Source organism: Pectinophora gossypiella, chromosome 7 (assembly GCF_024362695.1).
Source record: "Pectinophora gossypiella chromosome 7, ilPecGoss1.1, whole genome shotgun sequence".
NCBI classification, from domain to species: Eukaryota; Metazoa; Arthropoda; class Insecta; order Lepidoptera; family Gelechiidae; genus Pectinophora; species Pectinophora gossypiella.
In genome coordinates, this window is record NC_065410.1 from 9049125 (window position 1) to 9069223 (window position 20099).

At 33.0% G+C, this 20099-nt stretch overlaps 4 protein-coding genes and 1 long non-coding RNA gene across 6 annotated transcripts; 2 read left to right on the plus strand and 3 right to left on the minus strand.

Moving 5' to 3' along the window:
- Positions 1–461: 461 nt before the first annotated feature.
- LOC126368073 (ELAV-like protein 2) lies at positions 462–1988 on the minus strand. Its single transcript, XM_050011956.1, has one exon. The coding sequence runs from the start codon at positions 1944–1946 to the stop codon at positions 1041–1043; it is 906 nt and encodes a 301-aa protein (XP_049867913.1). The 5' UTR covers positions 1947–1988; the 3' UTR covers positions 462–1040.
- Positions 1989–2199: 211 nt separating this feature from the next.
- Positions 2200–3704, plus strand: LOC126368117 (uncharacterized). The gene is made up of 3 exons (XR_007566542.1): positions 2200–2565; positions 3051–3181; positions 3309–3704. It is a non-coding gene; the product is annotated as an uncharacterized LOC126368117 (long non-coding RNA).
- Positions 3705–7061: 3357 nt separating this feature from the next.
- On the minus strand, positions 7062–13267 carry LOC126368036 (proton-coupled amino acid transporter-like protein pathetic). Of its 2 annotated transcripts, none has more exons than XM_050011893.1 (6): positions 12852–13267; positions 12197–12374; positions 10723–10744; positions 9962–10137; positions 9231–9403; positions 7062–8882 (listed from the first exon to the last, which is right to left on the minus strand). In XM_050011893.1, the coding sequence occupies exons 1-6, from the start codon at positions 13111–13113 to the stop codon at positions 8638–8640; spliced, it is 1056 nt and encodes a 351-aa protein (XP_049867850.1). In that variant the 5' UTR covers positions 13114–13267; the 3' UTR covers positions 7062–8637. The 2 variants fall into 2 exon arrangements, with proteins under 2 accessions (XP_049867850.1, XP_049867849.1); XM_050011892.1 differs by having other exon boundaries at positions 10384–10744.
- A 639-nt stretch (positions 13268–13906) lies between these two features.
- LOC126368080 (5'-AMP-activated protein kinase subunit beta-1) lies at positions 13907–15859 on the plus strand. Its single transcript, XM_050011964.1, has 5 exons — positions 13907–14313; positions 14528–14674; positions 14818–14949; positions 15107–15205; positions 15401–15859. The coding sequence occupies exons 1-5, from the start codon at positions 13993–13995 to the stop codon at positions 15545–15547; spliced, it is 846 nt and encodes a 281-aa protein (XP_049867921.1). The 5' UTR covers positions 13907–13992; the 3' UTR covers positions 15548–15859.
- On the minus strand, positions 15854–19714 carry LOC126368066 (UDP-galactose transporter senju). The gene is made up of 4 exons (XM_050011943.1): positions 19393–19714; positions 18213–18336; positions 17445–17628; positions 15854–17362 (listed from the first exon to the last, which is right to left on the minus strand). The coding sequence occupies exons 1-4, from the start codon at positions 19472–19474 to the stop codon at positions 16709–16711; spliced, it is 1044 nt and encodes a 347-aa protein (XP_049867900.1). The 5' UTR covers positions 19475–19714; the 3' UTR covers positions 15854–16708.
- Between the last annotated feature and the right edge of the window lie 385 nt (positions 19715–20099).

Below are 20099 nucleotides of genomic sequence, written 5' to 3' on the forward strand. Positions count from 1 at the left end.
GATAGTTAGTTATTGAGTTGATCTCAAGGTAGTATTATATATAATATTGGCTTGTTTCTGATACATTTCAAAAGAATTCGGTAAAAATAACTTATCTACTACCTACTAAATTTGTAACCACTAGCGCCATCTGTTAGAATGGTGAGTAAACAAAATAAGACAAGAGTATGCTATGCCTCACGTCACGAGCTCTTTTGAAACGAATAGGCACTCATTATCTCGCATGTGAACGATAATTTGATAAAATGTTGCAACCTAGTTTGTTACATGATCAAATAACCTAGACTCGGTGAAAACATTACTATGCAAGAACATTGTTTTCTCTAAATGAAACACACTTCAAAAGTTCCAAAGATTAGGGACAACTTTAGAAGTTGATTAATGTAAAGGGGATTAAAAAGGACAACAGGATTAGAGGAACATAACATGTACACCTATGAAATCAAATAAAAACCAAATAGTAAAATTGTGAAAATGAACTTTAATTCAGCAAATTTTTATACTAAATGTATAAATATGATATAATCTAGATTTCGTTTTACTACCTAAATAGACATCATGTTATAAAAAGTGTACAACTAAAACTAGTAGCTGATTAAACATCTCAATGTGGCTTATCAATTAGTAAGATCTTGTAAAAGCTTTAAAATTGTTTATTATAGGTACTTACATAATAGATAAAAATAATGAAAGCATATAGCTTATAAACTGACGTTGAACTTCCAAACAACAATCATCATCAATACAATCTTTAACTTCTAGTAAACTTGAAACATTTAACGAGCAAACTGAATAAATTATTATCCATAATAAGAAACAAACTTAACAATCTTGATAGCTCAAAGTAATATAATATTTTTAACAAGTCGGATTTGTCACAGTTTTCAAAATTTGGGCTGTAGTTTACTGTATGTATGTGGGATTAGAATCTGGAACTATTTCACATGTTATTAGTATGCCAATCAAACAATGATAAGGTACTTTTTGCCTAATATTACTGTATTGATATTGTAAAGATTAATAAGTCTTTTATTATTATATTATCTCTTTTGCGTCTTGAAACTAACCGAGAGAGGTTGGCCGTGCAGAACATAGCCATTCAAAGCTTGAATTGCCATTGCTGCTTGATCGTAATTTCTCATTGTCACAAAACCAAAACCTTTGCTCTTATTAGTTTGATGGTCTTTGATAATTTTAACTGACACAATAGCACCATAAGGACCAAATAGCTGCCAAAGAGTTAGTTCTTCCACTTCCGGAGCTATATTGTATATGTAAATAGACCATGTGCTTGGGGAGTTATGGTCCCCAATAGCACCCATATGATTTATCCAATGGTATGGTTTCACCAGAGGGTTTTTCGAAAAGTTATTGTTATTGTTTTTATGTTTATTAGGGTTACTCTTATTAGCATACTTAACAGTTAGTGGATGTAGGAAACCAGGCGGCGTGGTGCCATTTATATTGACAATGGCTCTTTCCGCTTCATATTGATGTTCATACAGGACGAAGGCAATACCAGCTGCTATACGAGAATTAACTATTTTACCAAATTGTGCGAATAGTCCATGTAAATCCTGCAAGGTCAGTTCGTTAGGCAGGTTACATACGTAAAGGTTCCAGTCGGCTTCCGGCTTTGAAGGAGGCTTCAACTCAGGGTTCAGCAACGCATGAGATACTTTCAACGTCTTGTTCTGCATCAGAAGCCCATTGAACGCCTTCCGAGCCTTGATTGCATCTTCCGGACAAGAGTACTCCACGAAGCCGTAGCCTCTGTTCGCTATCAATTTACAACTTTCCAGTTTACCCATTGTCGAAAATAGTGAGAACATCATATCCTGGGTCATGACTTCAGGAATGTAATTGACGATAAGTTTGGTGGGTGATTCGTCAGGCCCATATTCGTTATTTCCATGACAATTACCGTCTTGACACGATTCCGACATTTTTTAATTGTTGTCGGTGAATGACATTTGACCATAATGTACAATTTGCTTTTTTTTATTCGTTCAGTAACATGCATATATCCGTTTACGTGTTCTGTTCTGTCTGTATAGTAAGCATATTTGTTGGGTCGGTCACCCAACCAGGCATTTCTGTAAAACTTTATGGTTACTTTTCGACGTACAATAATCATAGAGATAGGAAATTATATGGAGGCGCCCTGTTCTACTATATAAACATCATCTTATACAAATATGAGTAGTTTATGAAACAGGTCGTCAATAATCGTTTTGTCTCTTTTTTACTAGTACAAAATTTCATTTGGTAAAAGAGATAAATATATATTTGTTATTTCTAGTTATGGCAACATTTTGTGATGACGTCACAACAGCTGTAGGTGCGTGCCATTTTTCGCCATTTTATGCGCTGTGTTTTGTGGTACTTCTGCTGTCAAGTAGCTGTTTATGAGATCGTATTTTGTGTTTTGCGGATAAATTACGAGGATTTGATTTGCTAAATCGAAGTTGAAGTTGAAAAAAGTGTTATTCAACATGTCCGTGTATTGTATTGTACAGTGTGGAGTCAGAAAGGACAGAATTAACCGTATTTGTCACTTCATAGGTTAGTACCCCGTATTCATTGAATAATACAAACAATCCTATAGATTTTGATGTTACAACGCAACTGAGCCATGAATTTGCATTAAACCTTTATATATTTTGAGTAATTGTCATACTACAAACCGTATTTTTCTTTGTTTTCCAATATCTTTAATCGTCATAGTCAAATTAGTGTTGCGCCAATAATACTGGCTAAGAATACTAGTTATTACTTTTACGTTAACAGGTTTCCAAGAAATAAAAGCTTGAGAAGACGATGGTTAGAGAGAGGCTGTTGGTGTTTAAATTTTTATTTAAATTTCAGCCTAGCTTGCATCATCTCACTACTGGCTAGATAGATAACATATTTGTATCATGTTATCACAACATGTTTATAATATCTATCATTCAACTACATATTATTATGTACTTAATATACTTAGTCTGTAACTATTATATGTCGAAACAATTATTATATAAATAAATGAATGTTATCTTTCATTTCAGGCCATCTTTCAATCCAAAATTGTCTACTGGATTTACTGAAACAGGTGATATTGGAAAACTAATCCACAGCTGCAACGTCGTCTGTGCTGCCATTGCCCGTACGTTTGTCTCATAAGTCAGTACATGAAAAGGTATTTATCAAATAATTTTATATTTTTAACATGATATAGTATAATTCAACCAGGTACACAATGCACTTAAATCAGATATATTTTAGTACATACACTGTTTTAACATTATTATTAAACTTTATTTCAGTCTGTTCAAGAAGACGCGATGAAAAAATTAAAAGATAGCCAATTTGAAGAATATTATGGAAGATCTGCAGAATAAAAATCAAATAATAAAGGGCAAAGTGTATTGATGGAAGAATTGGCAGGACCGCAAGACTTTTTGAAAAGGCAGGTAAACAAATTTCAAGGTTTACCTTTGCCAAAGAAGTATTCCCAAGAAATAAGAAAGTTTGCTTTAACTTTACATTTTCTTTCTCCGAAAGCGTATAATAATTATATATGCAATGTGACAGGGTGTCACAAAGACAATTTCTAAACAAATTGACACTGTTTAGATTTGTATTTATTGTAAATATAATGTAGTTACATAATAAATAATGTGTGAAATGAATACTTGCTAATAAACAGATTTACGTTATAATTTATGTTTCATTATACACTCCAGGTGGATTCGAATTGTGCGCAATAAAGAATGTAATCAATGTTATAGAGTTGTTAAGGAAACTACTTAGATAAATCTTGACTAAACCCTTTACAAATACAAATATACTTTATTGCACACAACATACCAAAAAGAACAAGTTTTACACAAAACATACACGAAAAATACAGTACACCACCTAATTACCCTTTACCTTCCCTTTCTGTTCTCTTATGAATACTTATTATTATAATGCTATACCTATTATTGGTCAGCAAAAATTTAGTATCGATCGCCATCGACTCGCAAAGAAGAAGATGCTATACCTAGTAGGTACGAGTATGGTAATCCTAGTATTGAAACAGCTTGCAGCCCTAGTAAAGGCCGCCATTTTATGCGACGAAGTGGCACGTTTTTTTTGTAGGTATTTCCAGTCCATACTCTTATATGTCTATGACAATAATACTAAGTATTCCTGAAATGGGGTGGGCAGAGCAGAGCATAGGTAAGAAATAAATTATATATACTACTAGGCTAGGACGAATATAATTTATCTGCCAGTTTATTACGAAATTACGACTCCCAGTTTTCTAGCCTAAAAGCAAAATAAAAACATACATCCATTAACTCTTTATTAAACGCGCTTTTGTCAGCTGCCTACTCTGTATTTTTATTTACTTTTAATAGAGATGGATGACTACAGGTTTGACCGTGTGCGTTACCCCAACAAGAAAGTATCTCCTAGAGTTATATGAGTAGAACGTATAGTTGGTGCCTTATCTGCTGTAAATGTGCCCCCACATAAAAAATGTGTGCCCCCTGTCGTTTCGAAAAAAAATCGAAAAAACGATTCTTGCTGGGGTAACGTTTTTCTAGCAGGAAAATTCTAAACGAATGATCGGAGAGAGAAAAACTGTGCATGGCCAGATAGCTTATATGTGTGCCAAAATGTGCCCCCAAAAATAAAATCTGTGCCCCTTCAGATTTTCGAGATATTGCATTTCCTGCTGGAGTAACGTTTTGATGAATAGTATATCTCTAAAACCATTGCATGTGCCCCTATAGAATAAACATACGCGAGTAGCTCTTAATGTGTGCCCCTTTGTGCCCCAATTAGATTTTAGAAAATATTTATAGTTTTCAAGTTATCGCGGTTTTATGAAAACCCGAAAAAACATCGCAGCGCCTAAATGAGACAAGGCATAACTTCGCTGAAAACTGTATTCGGTCTTTCTTGACGCTAATAATAACCATACAAAGTTTCAAAAATGTTCATGCATGCGTTTTTGAATAATCTTGCTAAAAGTAAAAACGATGGTGTCATAACTTTGACGGCAAAATACAAGGAACTGGCACAATCCCAGATGTGTAGGTGTAAACCAAAATCTTGTGCCTTTAGTCAAAAATATATGGTGAAAATATTGAGCTTCAAATGTTACGCATTAAGTAAATATAAACAAAAAACCAAAATATGTAAACAACGGCTGGTTATCCGACCAAATCTGAATGACTACTAAAAAGCGACGGATTCATACTTAACGAGGACCTTCTTTATTGGACGTATTATACCTAAGCTGTTGTCCTTACAGTCGCGTTCAAAAGTTTTGAGGGCTAATTAAAAAATATATTAAATGCACCTTGTGACTATATAAATGAAACAGCTTGTTGATGTGGAAATTATTATTTACATTAGTATAAAAATACAGGTATGTCACAAAACAGTTTGGTCACGATTTTGAGCATGTTAGTCACATGTACATTTTATTTGAAAATGGCTCTTATAAATGTACTTAATCATGTGTAAGGTCATAGAAACAGCTATTAAAATATAATCCAATAACAACTTTATTTTATTAGTTATTACTTTTCTACTTCAGTGTACTCAGGCACAACACGTGTGAACCGGTTAGTGAGTAAAGTAAAGAAGGTCATCGATATGTATGAATCCGTCGCTTTTTAGTAGTCATTCAGATTTGGTCGGATAACCAGCCGTTGTTTACATATTTTGGTTTTTTGTTTATATTTACTTAATGCGTAACATTTGAAGCTCAATATTTTCACCATATATTTTTGACTAAAGGCACAAGATTTTGGTTTACACCTACACATCTGGGATTGTGCCAGTTCCTTGTATTTTGCCGTCAAAGTTATGACACCATCGTTTTTACTTTTAGCAAGATTATTCAAAAACGCATGCATGAACATTTTTGAAACTTTGTATGGTTATTATTAGCGTCAAGAAAGACCGAATACAGTTTTCAGCGAAGTTATGCCTTGTCTCATTTAGGCGCTGCGATGTTTTTTCGGGTTTTCATAAAACCGCGATAACTTGAAAACTATAAATATTTTCTAAAATCTAATTGGGGCACAAAGGGGCACACATTAAGAGCTACTCGCGTATGTTTATTCTACAGGGGCACATGCAATGGTTTTAGAGATATACTATTCATCAAAACGTTACTCCAGCAGGAAATGCAATATCTCGAAAATCTGAAGGGGCACAGATTTTATTTTTGGGGGCACATTTTGGCACACATATAAGCTATCTGGCCATGCACAGTTTTTCTCTCTCCGATCATTCGTTTAGAATTTTCCTGCTAGAAAAACGTTACCCCAGCAAGAATCGTTTTTTCGATTTTTTTTCGAAACGACAGGGGGCACACATTTTTTATGTGGGGGCACATTTACAGCAGATAAGGCACCAACTATACGTTCTACTCATATAACTCTAGGAGATACTTTCTTGTTGGGGTAACGCACACGGTTTGACCGACTTGTTGATTAATTGGCCTCAGAAATCAGACTAGTGTTTTAAAGTTGGAAATACATACATTCATAATTTCACGCCTATCTCTCCCCGATGGGGTAAGCAGAGACCCCAGATTAGAAAGTTGGAAATAAGAAGCTGTCCAATCCCGAATCTGTCCAGTCCCACATAAGGGCTGATTACTATTTATTGATGTAAGTACGTATTCGTTACGTGAGTCACGTCAGTTTGGCGACTCACTAATAACCCTGACGCCAGTGGAGCTTTTATTTCTAATATTTGCTACTATTGAAGCTGTTATTTCTTAATATTCAGCGCTGACTAGTCACCCACTTTTCCAACTAGACGGCCCCCGGCGCCTAGTCGGTAACTCATTGGTTTTTTCAATTTATATTAACATACTGACAAAATTACGGAAATTGATAGGGTTGGTCGTTATTGGAATTGGTCATGTTGGAAATAATAAAAAATGCGATAAATGGATGTTAGGCTAAAAAGGAATTCATCCCAAAGATAACAATATCTATAATTATAATTTTATGAATATGTCAATATTTGGATACCTAATAAAATAAAACATAATGAAAAGCTAGTTTCACTTCATTGAACTATATTTTTTCTTTCAGTGTAAGTACACAAATACAAGCTGCATAAAGCACTCAGGCAAAACGAGTATAATTTTTCTAAAGTAATAATTTGTTTAGATCTTAATTTATAATGAGGGCTTTTTTTTGCGATAAAGCTATAAAATATTATAGTCATATAGTTAACAATATATTTTAAGAATATGAATTGTAATAATAATTATATTTATTTTATTAATCACAAATATTAACTTCACTTTATCGCTAACTGATTAGATTTTAAAAAAAGAATCCGAGAATACCTTAAATTTAAATAACATAGGTACCTTTTAGTTAATAAGCCCTAACATCAGTGAATTGAATAAAATTGTCATATTATTAGTGTTGTCATACTATACGGAATTATTATATTACTTATAGGTTTAAGCCTGCCCCCGTAACACGCTGCTCGCATATCGCGTACGTTGCGACAAATGAACTAATCTTATTGGCTACGTGATAAATAAACCAAATCTATTGATTCAATTATCGCTTCGCCCTCGGTATGCTGTTGTCATGTTACCGCTGCAGAACTATGAAACTTCGTGTGGTACAGTTTCTAGACAAATTATACACATTTAAAGTTTGTAAAGGGGAATGTTTCGCTTTGCTTGCTAGTACACATTGCGTCGATTAATGGCATTACTTTTGAATATTCTTACTTTACTTGTTGTCCGTAACATTATAGTTCGCGTGGATTTTGGATTGTAAAAAGAACCATGCATTTTTCCGTGATAGCAAAATGCCTGTTTTAGTCCAGTCATTTATAGTTCAACTTAAAAATCACGTATCTGCAATTTCGCGATCTCTTTTTACTAAATAAAAATAAATATATGAAAAAAAAATTATATTCAGAAGTAACGCTATATATCGAAACAGTGCTGTCTTTGCGAAACGTTTAGCCTTAATAACAACAAAGGTACTGTAGATATTTTTGATAACGTAGGCAGCGATATTATTATTACATTGAATAATAATACGTGAATTAAATATTTGTTATACAATATAGGTACTAGAAAAATATTTAGATTTGATTTCGTTTAAATAAAATGTTTCATGTCTCACATAAAACGACTACAACAGTAATATATGTATTAATAAGTTCTTGTCACAATGTTAAATATAACTCATCAAATATAAAAGCTATAAAATAATTAAATATAAAAAAAAAATCACATAATAGGTATAATCACAAGTAAAAATACCAACAGGTACATTTAATGTATTTCTAACAAGGAATGCAAATTTTCACTTTTAATACAATCAAATTGAGTAAAGCGTATATCTTTACAAATTTTGATTATTTGTTTCATTATCTTATTGGCAAGAACTATAATTCCATTTTAATACTAGAAGGTTCTTAAAAATACACTTTTAACAGCTTTAATTTTTTGTCATCCTATAAGCTAAAGTAAAACAATATTTATAAAGCAAAACAGATCTAAATAATAGCTACATACAATTATTGTCATGTTTGTCATACATAATAAATTATTATTATTAATATAATCTTTGGTTAAAATAACCCTTGTGTCAAAAATATTTATATATTTTGGCGGTTCAATATGTCTTCTATGCTAGCGTAAGTACCGAACACGAATCCAGTGAAACCGAATATGATGATGAGAACGTCTTTCCAAAGTTTCCAGTAGTGTTTGCCCAACTTGTCAGGCCAGAAGGTGATAATCTCTATTGCCGGTGGGAATATGAGCGCGAGTGCTGAGCTGCTGAACGCGCCGACTAGCGATATAATACCGCTCAAGTTGGGTATGAGAGCGGCCGCCGTAACTGTTCCAACAGATAACGAGTTAACTGATATTGCTATGTGCACTCCGATAACTCTATTTGTTTTCTCATGCGATAGATAACAAATTTAAATAAATATAAGTAGGTAGATGACGCTAATGAATTCTTAAAACATATTACTCAAGTGGAATAGTACGTCTTTTCCAATGGGCTAATGTGATACACAAGGATAGTTTGTGTACATCAAATCGTTGTAGAGTAAAAATTAATACATATAAGGTAATGTGATTTAAAAATGAATTTGGCATAAAATGATTTAATGTGAAATCGTTTCATAATTTAAAATAGGTAATAAGATCGGGAAAACAAATAAAAAAAAAATGTACTTACATGTTATGGTAACCATAATTAACCTCGTAAATGTTTCTCCGTATTTCAGCGCCGTTTCCGAGGTTAATTTAGACTTAACGTAAGGCCAAACAATGTTCATTGGCACATAAAATTGAAGGCCATACGATAGGAAGATAGCTGCCGCCATCATAGTACGGACACTCTGCGCTAGTCTGGAAGAACCCAGGAAGAGTGATAATTATTACTAGACGTGTTGTAAGCAAATTTTTTATCGAACAAATAAAATTTTGGATTCAAATTCTAGAATAATAGCAATATATTATGTAATGTCACTTTATATTATTTATTTGTCTTTGATGTGGAAGAGGATCGTAGTAAATGGAAGTGCGTGGTCTTTGCTCCAACGGGAAATAGGTGCGATCTTTTATATATGTTATATGTACGTGTATATGTGTTTACGAGACGCTTGTAACGTTTAAAGCTGTTATTATGGACAAAAAGATTTCTGTTCTGCTGCATTAGTTATTTCTGCTGACATATTTCCCATCTTTTATTAAGTTTTTAGTGTTGTTCTTTTTTTGAGTTATTTGTTTTAAAATATTTCTGTTCATATCAAAGCTCGAAGGGATACAAGTGAGAGAAGAGGTTGACGTAGCGGTACTCAACGTAAAGGGAGTAAATTCTAGGTAAATTCCAATTGACGTGATTATGGACGTCATTATCTACCTATAAAAATATCAAAGTACCATAAACCAAAAGTTGTAACTTACAAGTCGTCTGGTAAGTTGAGAGTAATGCTTCCGCGAACGTGGTTCCCATATTTTAAGTAGCCGAAAAAACCAATAGCCGTATACAAAGCTGCTACGATCACCATGCCAGTATTGAGTACACCAGCCCAACCACCAAAGTCTTCAGGTGTTTTCATGTTATTCTCTAAGGGAAGCACCTGAAATTTGTATAATAATGAATAAGTGGTAGGAATACATAATAAAGTTCTGTAATATACCTATAAATTGAATAAAATGGGACCCACCACCCATGGGACCCAATAGGACTAACTTCTATGAGCCAGTTACAAGATAAAAGGGTGCTCATGAGGGTCTATTTTTGTGCGAGCCTCATTCACGTTTTTTCTACGATACATGCAATGTTGTCAAACCATACTTAAGCAGCTATTTTGAAGTTAACTCACCACACCAATTCCTTCAAATGCATAAATTGCGGTGCCGAAGTATAAAGGTAGCTGGCGCCAACTTGCGAACGATTTCACCGTACTTGTGCGCGGCAAGTCTTGCAATATGTAGTAAAATGTTATAACAAGCCCCCAAGCTGTCATGATAGCAGCGATCAATGAAACGGGGGTTAAATACTTCAAATTCTTCAACATAGTTAGCACAAACATTGCTGGGAACAATAAAGCCAAGTAACAATAGACACCGAGGTGCGTCTTGTGAGAAAGAGGTATCGTGTCTTGTAGGTTAGTTGCGACAAACAAAAAGTAAACACAGCAAAACCCCAATTGTGTTATTACCAGAAAAACATTCACTACATTCCTGAAACAATAAATATTTGTTTATTGTAAAAATAATGTAAGTAAGCACACGTTGAAGAAATTGGCATTGTATTGTACAGATAGTCAGGTCAAAAGAAGTGCACGGAATGGCAATTATTTGATAAAGAATAGCATAATTATTTCCATTTTGTACTATAAATGCCGTCCGTAAAATATATACGTCATACATAAGAGTTAATGTTGACTTTTGCAGCTAAATAGAAATAACCATAGCATAGGGAGATTCATAAAAGTAAAAGTATTGAAGTAGAAATACCGTATAACGTGTGTTAGCGGTAATTAATACATTTGCGATAAGACTACCAATAATGATGTATTACATGCTATTATGTTTTAATGTGAGTTCTGCTGGGTTGATAAATTAGGCAATGAATCAAAAACAGACACGACGTGTCTGGTGCACGTCCATTAACGAAAACTTCCACTCTCTGGAAGTGGAACGTGATAACAACTTTAAATGTGCTTTTGTTCCAATTTTTTATTGGTTAGTTAAGCAAGCTATAGCAGGTGATTGCTCACCGGTAGCTATTTTCATTATTTCGTAATCCTCCTCTTTTGAATAACGAAGTTCGTAATTAATATTTCACTACAGAAACCCGATTAGGTTTCCCAACAAACCATTTTGTTTTCATAACATTTTACAGTAACAAACAATAATTTCCTGTTAATACCACGCTTATACCTAGATTACAAGTGTCAGCGCCCGCGGCATGGTTCTGCGCCATTCGCGCGGCACGAATTATATCGAGACCGACAGTTGTACGACGTTTATCCACGTAGAGTATTGCAGCCCTCCCAAAGCCCTCGATATAATTTGCGCGGCGCAGAACCCTACCTAGTCCTCTGTGCTGCACTCTACCCCCGCGACTCAACAAGAGCGCCGCGCGCGACTTGACGTGTATCACGGACTTCGATCTTAGCCATACGGCGTTTATTTGCGTAGGTTCAGAGCATCCGCTACGTCTAATGGTTGAAGCCCTCGATATAATTCGCGTCGCGCGCGGCGCAGTTGCCGTGCAGAGCCCGTAGGCAGAGTATCAATGGGACATGGACATGATGGTCATGAATAATGAGTTTTGTTTGATTATTCAATATTAAAACTAAATTGTTATTTTATATCAACCTGAAATACCTACTTGACTAAAGCTATTTTTTATTTGCAATTTAATACAATTCTGTAAACCTGAAAAATTTATTGTGCACTTATTTTTTTATATATAAATTAAACTTACAACAAAATAATATTAAAACATATGGTCACTTTGATTATACTAATAACATTTTTATGTACCTATTTTTTAAATTAAAGTTGCACTGAACTTAGCTTGTTTGTTTTCTTAAATGGAAAGTTAGTAATAGCAAACTAATTATTTATACCAACACTCTTTAAGAGAAATACTATTCAAAAGGAATGTTTTATAGAATTACTTACTTCATTTTCTTGGCATATGGTCTAAGAAATACGGGTCCAGAAGCTACCGCATCTTCTACCACTTCTGAAAAGCTCAGTGCTGGTCGTTGATTTCTGATACAGAGCTCATGGGAGCATTCCACTAAGATGTGCATACAATGTGTGCATATTGCTCCCATTAACAAAGTGCCAAACACACCTGTAAAGTAGAAAATAAATTAAAACTAAGCTAACTAAGGGAAGACTCTCTCGAATACAAGTCCATTAATATTGGCCTTTGATAGACTGGAATGGAAAATGCTACACCGACAAGAGCGTGGCTCTTAAATTGATGATGATGAATATAATGTAAAAAAAATCCTATCAAAATTGCTGAATTTATTATTTATTTATATTACGTACATACATATGTTTTAGTAAATTATTTTCAAAGGTAATTAAAAGTGCAGTGCAATGGGCGATCTTGTGTAGTTTGAAATTCATTTTAAGCCTTTCAGCCAAATATTAAAGGAATGCCTTGCTGGCTTTTTCTGAATTTATTCCAAATTGAATTGTATGGATATAGGTACTCTTATCTGTACCTGCACATTATTTTTATTATGAGTATATATTTTTAACTAGATGATAGAGATATATTTTCCAATGTGAGCAAAAAAATTAAAACAATAAGACTTACCAAATATTAGACCAGCATTTTTAAATGCATCAGGCATAGCCAAAATCCCTGTTCCAATGTTGCCCTTCAGCAGGTGGATCAAGGTATCGAAATTCGACGTTGGGTGTTCCAAACATCGTTCTGAGGCTGGGTGGTATTCAGCTTTACGTTTTTCTTCGTTAGAGTGCACATTTGATTCACTAACTAACTCAACTATTTGTGTTTCATTACTTTCCGTGGGGGTACTGGGCCCAGTAAGAAGTGGTTGCTTTTCATCATTCATATTTTTTCAAAATACGTTTAATCAATAACAGAAATTCATGCGTCTTAAATGCACAGTTGCACACACAACTTAAGAAATAAAAATATAGATTTTGATTCTGTATGAAACACAATACGTCAGTCACTCAATAGACATCTACCCAAATATTCTGTTTGTCTGTACTCATTTCATTTACATTTTCTATTTCACCTAGATTTCATCAATAACGAGCATCATTCGTCTCACTTTAACATTGCACTTATAGTATGAGAGAAAAAAAGATAATTATACTTATGTTACGTCACACAGAGAAAATTATCCAATGAACGACGAGTGTGCAAGGTATTCATTTCTCATTGAAAACGTTGAAGTTGACTTTATTGTGGTTGAGGCAATGAGGAGGGCAATATTTGTAGGTTGTGTGTAGGTCTTTGTTTGTAAGGGTTTGTGGATGGTTCACAAAAAATAATTAAAAAAAATTATAACTGTCATGTCGTCTGACATTTTGTAAGGTGGATGATGGAGTATCTTTTGTATTTTGAAAATATCCAGCTAGAACTTGCAAAACTAGATAATTTGCAAAAAGAGAAAAGGGTCTAGGGTTATTTTGCGATAATAATGGTAATAAAATAAACATTGACTTCCGGTCAGTTCCGGTGTTCGAAGAACCACTAGGAGGTGGAGGTGAGAATTAATTGTCTATGATCGAATCGTTTGTGTCCAATTTGTCAGGTTGGGGGTCCTTGGCCTGTGTCCTTGGCTGAGTCGGACAACCGCTCTATTCAATCAATCAATCAATCGCAAGTATCGCGCTGTCAAATTGACAATCTGTGTGATGTGATATGAATTGAATGGAAGATTTCAATAAAAATAAATAAAAATAAAAATCTTTAAAGGACCATGGGAAACGCAGGAAGCAATCAACCGAAAGAGTGGCAAAGAGATAATGCAGCCAAAACACCAGATGTTGGGCCATCTTCACCAGCAAAAGAAGGAGAGGCATTTACTTTCGACAAAAAGATTGAAGATGACCGTGGTGGTCGAGATGACGACAATAATATAGAAGATGGTGCTCCATATTACACAAAAGCAGTTCCTGAAAGTGATGTAGAGTATAGTGCGCCACGTGAAAGATCAAATACGTTAACGCAAGACAATGCAAAAGTAGTAGATGACAAAGTTTTGCCTACAGTATTTAAATGGGAAGGAGGAGGTAAACAGGTAATAAATAGAATAGGATCTCGGGTTGCATTGTTTATTCGCAAGACAATTGGTTATTGTAATAATAATAATAATAATAATAATAATAATAAAGCTTTATTTCAGAAAACATTCCATACATACAAAATACAACACAATTAAAATATAATAATAAAATTTACAAAAATAACAACACCTGACAATAATAACAATGTTGTTTTAAATTTATTTTTAGGTGTACATCAGTGGGACGTTTACTGACTGGAAAACTATTCCCATGGTCAAATCTCATGGTGATTTTGTAACTATTATTGATCTACCGGAAGGAGAGCATCAGTACAAATATTTTGTAGATGGAGAGTGGCGTCATGATCCTACTGTGGTATGTTGGTAATACTAAGTAGGTAACTGTGAAACACTACACCTTTGGTGACGAAATAATCTTTGCTAATTTCTGTTTGTTAAGGGATTAACTGGGAAACTTATCAAATCATTTTTATCATACTAATGTAATTATATTTCCAGAAAGTAATAGATAATGGAATGGGCTCAAAAAATAATTTGGTATCAGTGAAGATGTCAGACTTTGAAGTATTTCAAGCCTTAGCAAAGGATAGCGAAGGAGTTCATAGCGGTGCACAAACAGAGTACTCACAGGTGCTGTATTATGAAGTATATGCCAATTTTACACATTTTATATTTATGCATGTTATGTTTATGCATCTTATAAGAAACTGTCTGGCACAATTTTTTATGATATTTGAGTCCTTTTTATACAATATTGTTGTGTATTAAAAATTATATTATTTTTCAGGAAATACCTCAATCAAAGCCTTGGGAGAAAGTCTCCGGGCCACCCATATTACCTCCACATTTGTTACAAGTTATTCTGAACAAGGACACCCCATTATCTGTAAGTTACAATGTTTATAACACAACATGGTTTTTGTTTAATTACATAGTCATAACTGGTTATAAAAGCCTAAATTGTTACAATTTGAGGATGTCACAGACTTACAGTTGCCTTTCAAATTCATATAGTTGCCCTGGACCGTTGATTAATTTTTGTCACAGTATTTTATAGTGTTGCTGTTTTTATCTGTTACAGTGTGAACCTACATTATTACCAGAGCCAAACCATGTGATGTTGAACCACCTATATGCCCTGTCAATCAAAGATGGTGTGATGGTGCTGTCTGCTACACATAGGTACAGGAAGAAGTATGTCACCACACTTCTATACAAACCAATATAAATCTAAGCATCTAAAACAAAACCCCTTCATGATATTTCTTTCTTGTTAATATGTTTGGCAGTGTAAATAGTGTTTAGGTCCAATAATTTTATGTTATAATTAAATTTTGAGGGGTGATGTTGATGTCTACTAATTGGTTTGCTGTTGATGGGCAAAAATGGGTGGTTCTCTTTATATCTTCAGCTGTTATAATTTTTTGCTATAGTAAAATTATGCAATGCAAGCAATGGTTATGAATAGTGTGATATGAAAAATATTATTTTTAAATAATTATGTATTTAATTTATGTAAATAAAATGCTTCCAGTTTAAATCTGTAATTTCTTTTTATTTTGTAATTACAAAAGTATTTCTACAAATAGCCATCTTCACACTAAGCATAAAAGTAATAAATCTTTGGCCAGGTAATTTAAAATATGGCAGAGTTTAGAATGTACAATGTTGGTTTCTTTGTTTTTCTTTCACATTTTAAGAAACAAATGTCAACAAAACGTAGTAAGAATTATATAATTATTGTAGTTTAGTTTGCCAAGTGTATAAATATAAATTGGTAATTTACCAAATTACCTAATTGGTGAGCTCTTGCATTTCTTACCACAGCCTCACAATACTGCTATCTAAAATAATAACTAAAATTAAAAACATAAATGTTATATGGTATTTATCTAATATAATAATATTGCCTTTTATAATTGAAAATTATTGCAAGGATGCAAAAAGTGAGCTCTGAAGGCTTAGTTTGGAAGTTTGAGCACTTTGATGGACAACTATGCCACAAAATAGGCCCGCGCGTATCACATACTAGGAAAAAGCTTCCGTCTAATTAGACACACAATTGTGTCATAATTATGACTATGACACACATGATCTATTTAAATAATGAGATTCATTAAATTGCAGGCTAATAGCTTGTAGCACATATTTTTCCATGTGTAAAGAACATAGTACAATACCTCAACTTTTTAATTATAATTACCTATATTAAAATTATTCTGAGTAAAGTCAGCATATAAAACAAAAATGATTTTAAAAGTAATACTGTCACTTACTTTCTTGAGATATACAAGTCAGATATGGTAAAAATCTATTACAAATAAGAACCTAACTTAATTAAACAAATGGTACTGGGTTTACAAAATAATTAAAGATCACATATAATCGGTTATGCCTCTGTGACTACATCTAAAAGAGGTTTCTTATCTCTGTCAAACCCATTTGAATTATTATTAGTATTATTTACAGGATTTTTAAAGTACATTGCTACCGCGATACTGACTAGGCAGATTGACACTATTGTACTCCATGTAATTAATATATGAAATATTATGTAACATACCACAGCTGTTATAATCAGCTCTAAAGCACTGGCATATGTTTTCAATATCGAATTTAGGTTTTTCAAGAAGAAACTTGTGACTATGCCGACTACTGCACTATTAATTGTAATAAGAATGACAAATATATTGGCCAAACTTTTAAAGTCATTAAATATTGTATATACTTCACCCTTGATCATCAAAATAACGAAATTACATAAAACAGAGTCTAGATACATAAAGACATTCTGTAGAAATATATCTACATTGGATCCTGTTGTTTTTAATAAATATTCATTGTATGTGCCTGCCAGGCATGAGCAGAAGTTTTGAAAATTGATTGACAAAAAGTAAATGTTGAATACTTGAGACCAGAGCCCTTTGTCCTCTGGGGTGCTGTTGTTTACGGACGCGGCGTCGAAGTTCTTTATCATACATCCTAGTGTTAATATGCCTAAAGATATCCACTGGTATAGCGTCAAATTTTTCTTGAACAGAAACTGAAACAGAAGAAGTTAATTGTTAGGGATAATTCCATTGGACGAAAACATAATCATCTCAATTTTTGTTTGCTATACTGACCTGGAAAAGTAAGGCAGTTAATACAACCCTGAATTGTAACAGGATGTAGTATGATGTAGGGTCATAATGTGATAAGTTTACGAATGCCAAATTATTGTAGAAACAGTATAATAGTGATGGAATGAAGTATAGAAGTAATAACTTATAATTTATCACAATCGCCTTGCATATGTGTGGTTTTTGCCTGAAAGAAAATATATAAACATTTTTATTCATATTGCATATTATAACAAAGGTCTATAGATAGTCATATGATGATGTAGGCAAAATTAATGGATGCAGACTAACAAATATTATGCCTATACACTACACAAAATAGATTCAAATTTTAACATTGATACAATGACAAAGCAATAACTGAATGAAAAATCAGTTTAATTATTGTTTTGAGTGATTTTGTTATCTTTCTACTTGTTAACTGAAGTGCCTTGGAATGCCTTTTGTTCTGATTAGAAATATTGTTTCAAAACAAAAATGTTACTACATCAAGAGCAGTTAATAGTTATTAGTCCCCATGATGTGACTAATGGGATGAGTTATGTTAAACATCTAAGTAAACAATTGAAATGACTTGAGACAGGTAGGTAGTGATAAAGGAGATCTGCAACTAATCTGCTAAAAATGCTTTTTGAAATGTTTGTCATACCATATTCTGATGTTGTTGTTTTCATCATGAAATAATGGAAGAAATATATTAATTCATGTACTATAAATGTTAATGTAAAAGATTTCATTAGACCTTAGGTTTGTTTAGCTATAGATACTTACTCTCTTCTGTATGAGTATAGCGTAGCTGATGCAATAAGTTTCAGTAGTTCTGATAAGAAAACAACCAGTGTTGTATTGTAATCATAGCCGCCATTTGCTGTTTTTGAAGCAGTTACGAATACACCTAAAAATTATAAACAGTCATTTTATTTTATTGTTATTGGGGATTTATTGCCTACTTATTTGCTTATCTAAATTGCTCTGTGTTTTTAGGTAATAAAGTTTCAATAATGTGTGTGTGGGCCTTTTGCGGCTCAATAGTAACCCTGACACCAGGGCTGATGAGGGTGATTATTGACCTCACACACACAAGAGAAGACAAGAATTTGTATACACAGTGATTGTGTTAACTACTAATAAAACACAAAAGGATTTTTATTATAATTATGGCAAAATGAACAACTTCTTCATGTTTCAAGTTGATTGAGAAGTCAATATGAATGACTAAAACAAGTCTGTGGGTTATTGCAACAAAAAAGTGGCACTAATGTAAAAGGTAAACACTACTGTGTAACCGTAGCCACTTCTCTGAAACTGTAGTATGAATGTTCCTTTGTTATCAGTTATCGGTAAAGGCCATTTTATAAAAACTAAAGTTATACCTTGTTAGTTTTAAGGCTTTAGGATATTTATTAAATTGGGGAACAGTTGATAACAATTATGCACATTCAACCATTGCTTTATTTGTGAGGACCGAATATTATTTTTAATTTAACATAATAACAGTATTTTTTAGATAACATGTTATATAGTATAAAACACTGGCACTACTTTAGGTAAATAAACTGCTTTCAAAGAATAAGGAAAAAATACTAGTTATATAGCTATACATAATTCTTGTGTAAGTTCCTTTTGTTGGTGCTGAAATAATGTTATAAGTGTACAATAAAGAATTGTAATATAAGATACAAATATACTTTATCGCACACAACATACAAAACAAATACATAACAATACAATACATTAACTTGTTCATTATTTTATTTTAATATCAGATAATGCCATATCTATCATAGAAAAAATATGAATGCTGTGGACCTCTTTCTAAAAATATAAATATCTATATCGAAATTAATTATATTAGAAATAGTTAATATTCACAAAAGGGGCGTACCAGTTATGAGTACATAATGATGTAATTCAAAACCGTGAAGTTTTTTGTACTTAAATGATAACTTACCTTGAAATACAAATAATATAATGTATAAAGCAAAAACTATGAAGGCCTCTTTATTTGGGAATAAATTCTTCCATTCTTTCATTTTCTTTCACGTATATTTAAGCGGCATACGCCACGATTATTATGAACACCTGTATATGATAAATTCTTCAGTTTATTGTAAAAACATCGGATAATAATTGATGCCAACTAAAAAAGTCCGCCCAACAAACAATAATGGAAAACAAAACCACAGGCAGAGAACATTAAACGAAACGTTATATTAGTACCATGACATGACATGACGTCCGGACTATGCCATGACCACAGACTAGTAAGAGATACATGACATCTTAGCAAGCATGACATGACATTGACATGACAGTCAAGGAAAAAAACAAAAATGGGGTTTGGAATCCGAATAAGAGACAGACATTATTTTATTTCTGTGGCTTATTTTGTATTAACTGAATAATATTTTAAAATGAGGCTGTAACTGTGATGGCTATTCAGTTAACAAGCTGTATAATTAATTGAAAATACGTCTTTTTATACTCTAAATAATTTGAAATGATTATTTTATCTTTGGCTAAAAATTTTGAGGCTAGGACAATAAAAAGAATGTTGGCCTAATAGTGCGTTTGACTTGTATATAGATATTTTTCTCACTGAGTAAGAAAGAAATAAACGGTCAAAGCCTTATTAGAATTCTCTCTTTCTAACATTTT

Bases quoted from the DNA above. Each gene is read 5' to 3' on its own strand.
- LOC126368073 (XM_050011956.1), bottom strand. From the start codon at position 1,946: ATGTCGGAATCGTGTCAAGACGGTAATTGTCATGGAAATAACGAATAT.
- LOC126368036 (XM_050011892.1), bottom strand. From the start codon at position 13,113: ATGAATGATGAAAAGCAACCACTTCTTACTGGGCCCAGTACCCCCACG. The intron at 12,375-12,851 runs GTAAGTCTTATT...TCTACTTTACAG, and splicing joins AAATGCTGGTCTAATATTTG to GTGTGTTTGGCACTTTGTTA. The intron at 8,883-9,230 runs GTAAGTACATTT...CTGTTGGAACAG, and splicing joins AATTATGGTTACCATAACAT to TTACGGCGGCCGCTCTCATA.
- LOC126368080 (XM_050011964.1), top strand. From the start codon at position 13,993: ATGGGAAACGCAGGAAGCAATCAACCGAAAGAGTGGCAAAGAGATAAT. The intron at 14,950-15,106 runs GTGCTGTATTAT...ATTATTTTTCAG, and splicing joins CACAAACAGAGTACTCACAG to GAAATACCTCAATCAAAGCC. The intron at 15,206-15,400 runs GTAAGTTACAAT...TATCTGTTACAG, and splicing joins ACAAGGACACCCCATTATCT to TGTGAACCTACATTATTACC.
- LOC126368066 (XM_050011943.1), bottom strand. From the start codon at position 19,474: ATGAAAGAATGGAAGAATTTATTCCCAAATAAAGAGGCCTTCATAGTT. The intron at 18,337-19,392 runs GTAAGTTATCAT...TATAATTTTTAG, and splicing joins TATATTATTTGTATTTCAAG to GTGTATTCGTAACTGCTTCA. The intron at 17,629-18,212 runs GTAAGTATCTAT...ATTTTCTTTCAG, and splicing joins CTATACTCATACAGAAGAGA to GCAAAAACCACACATATGCA.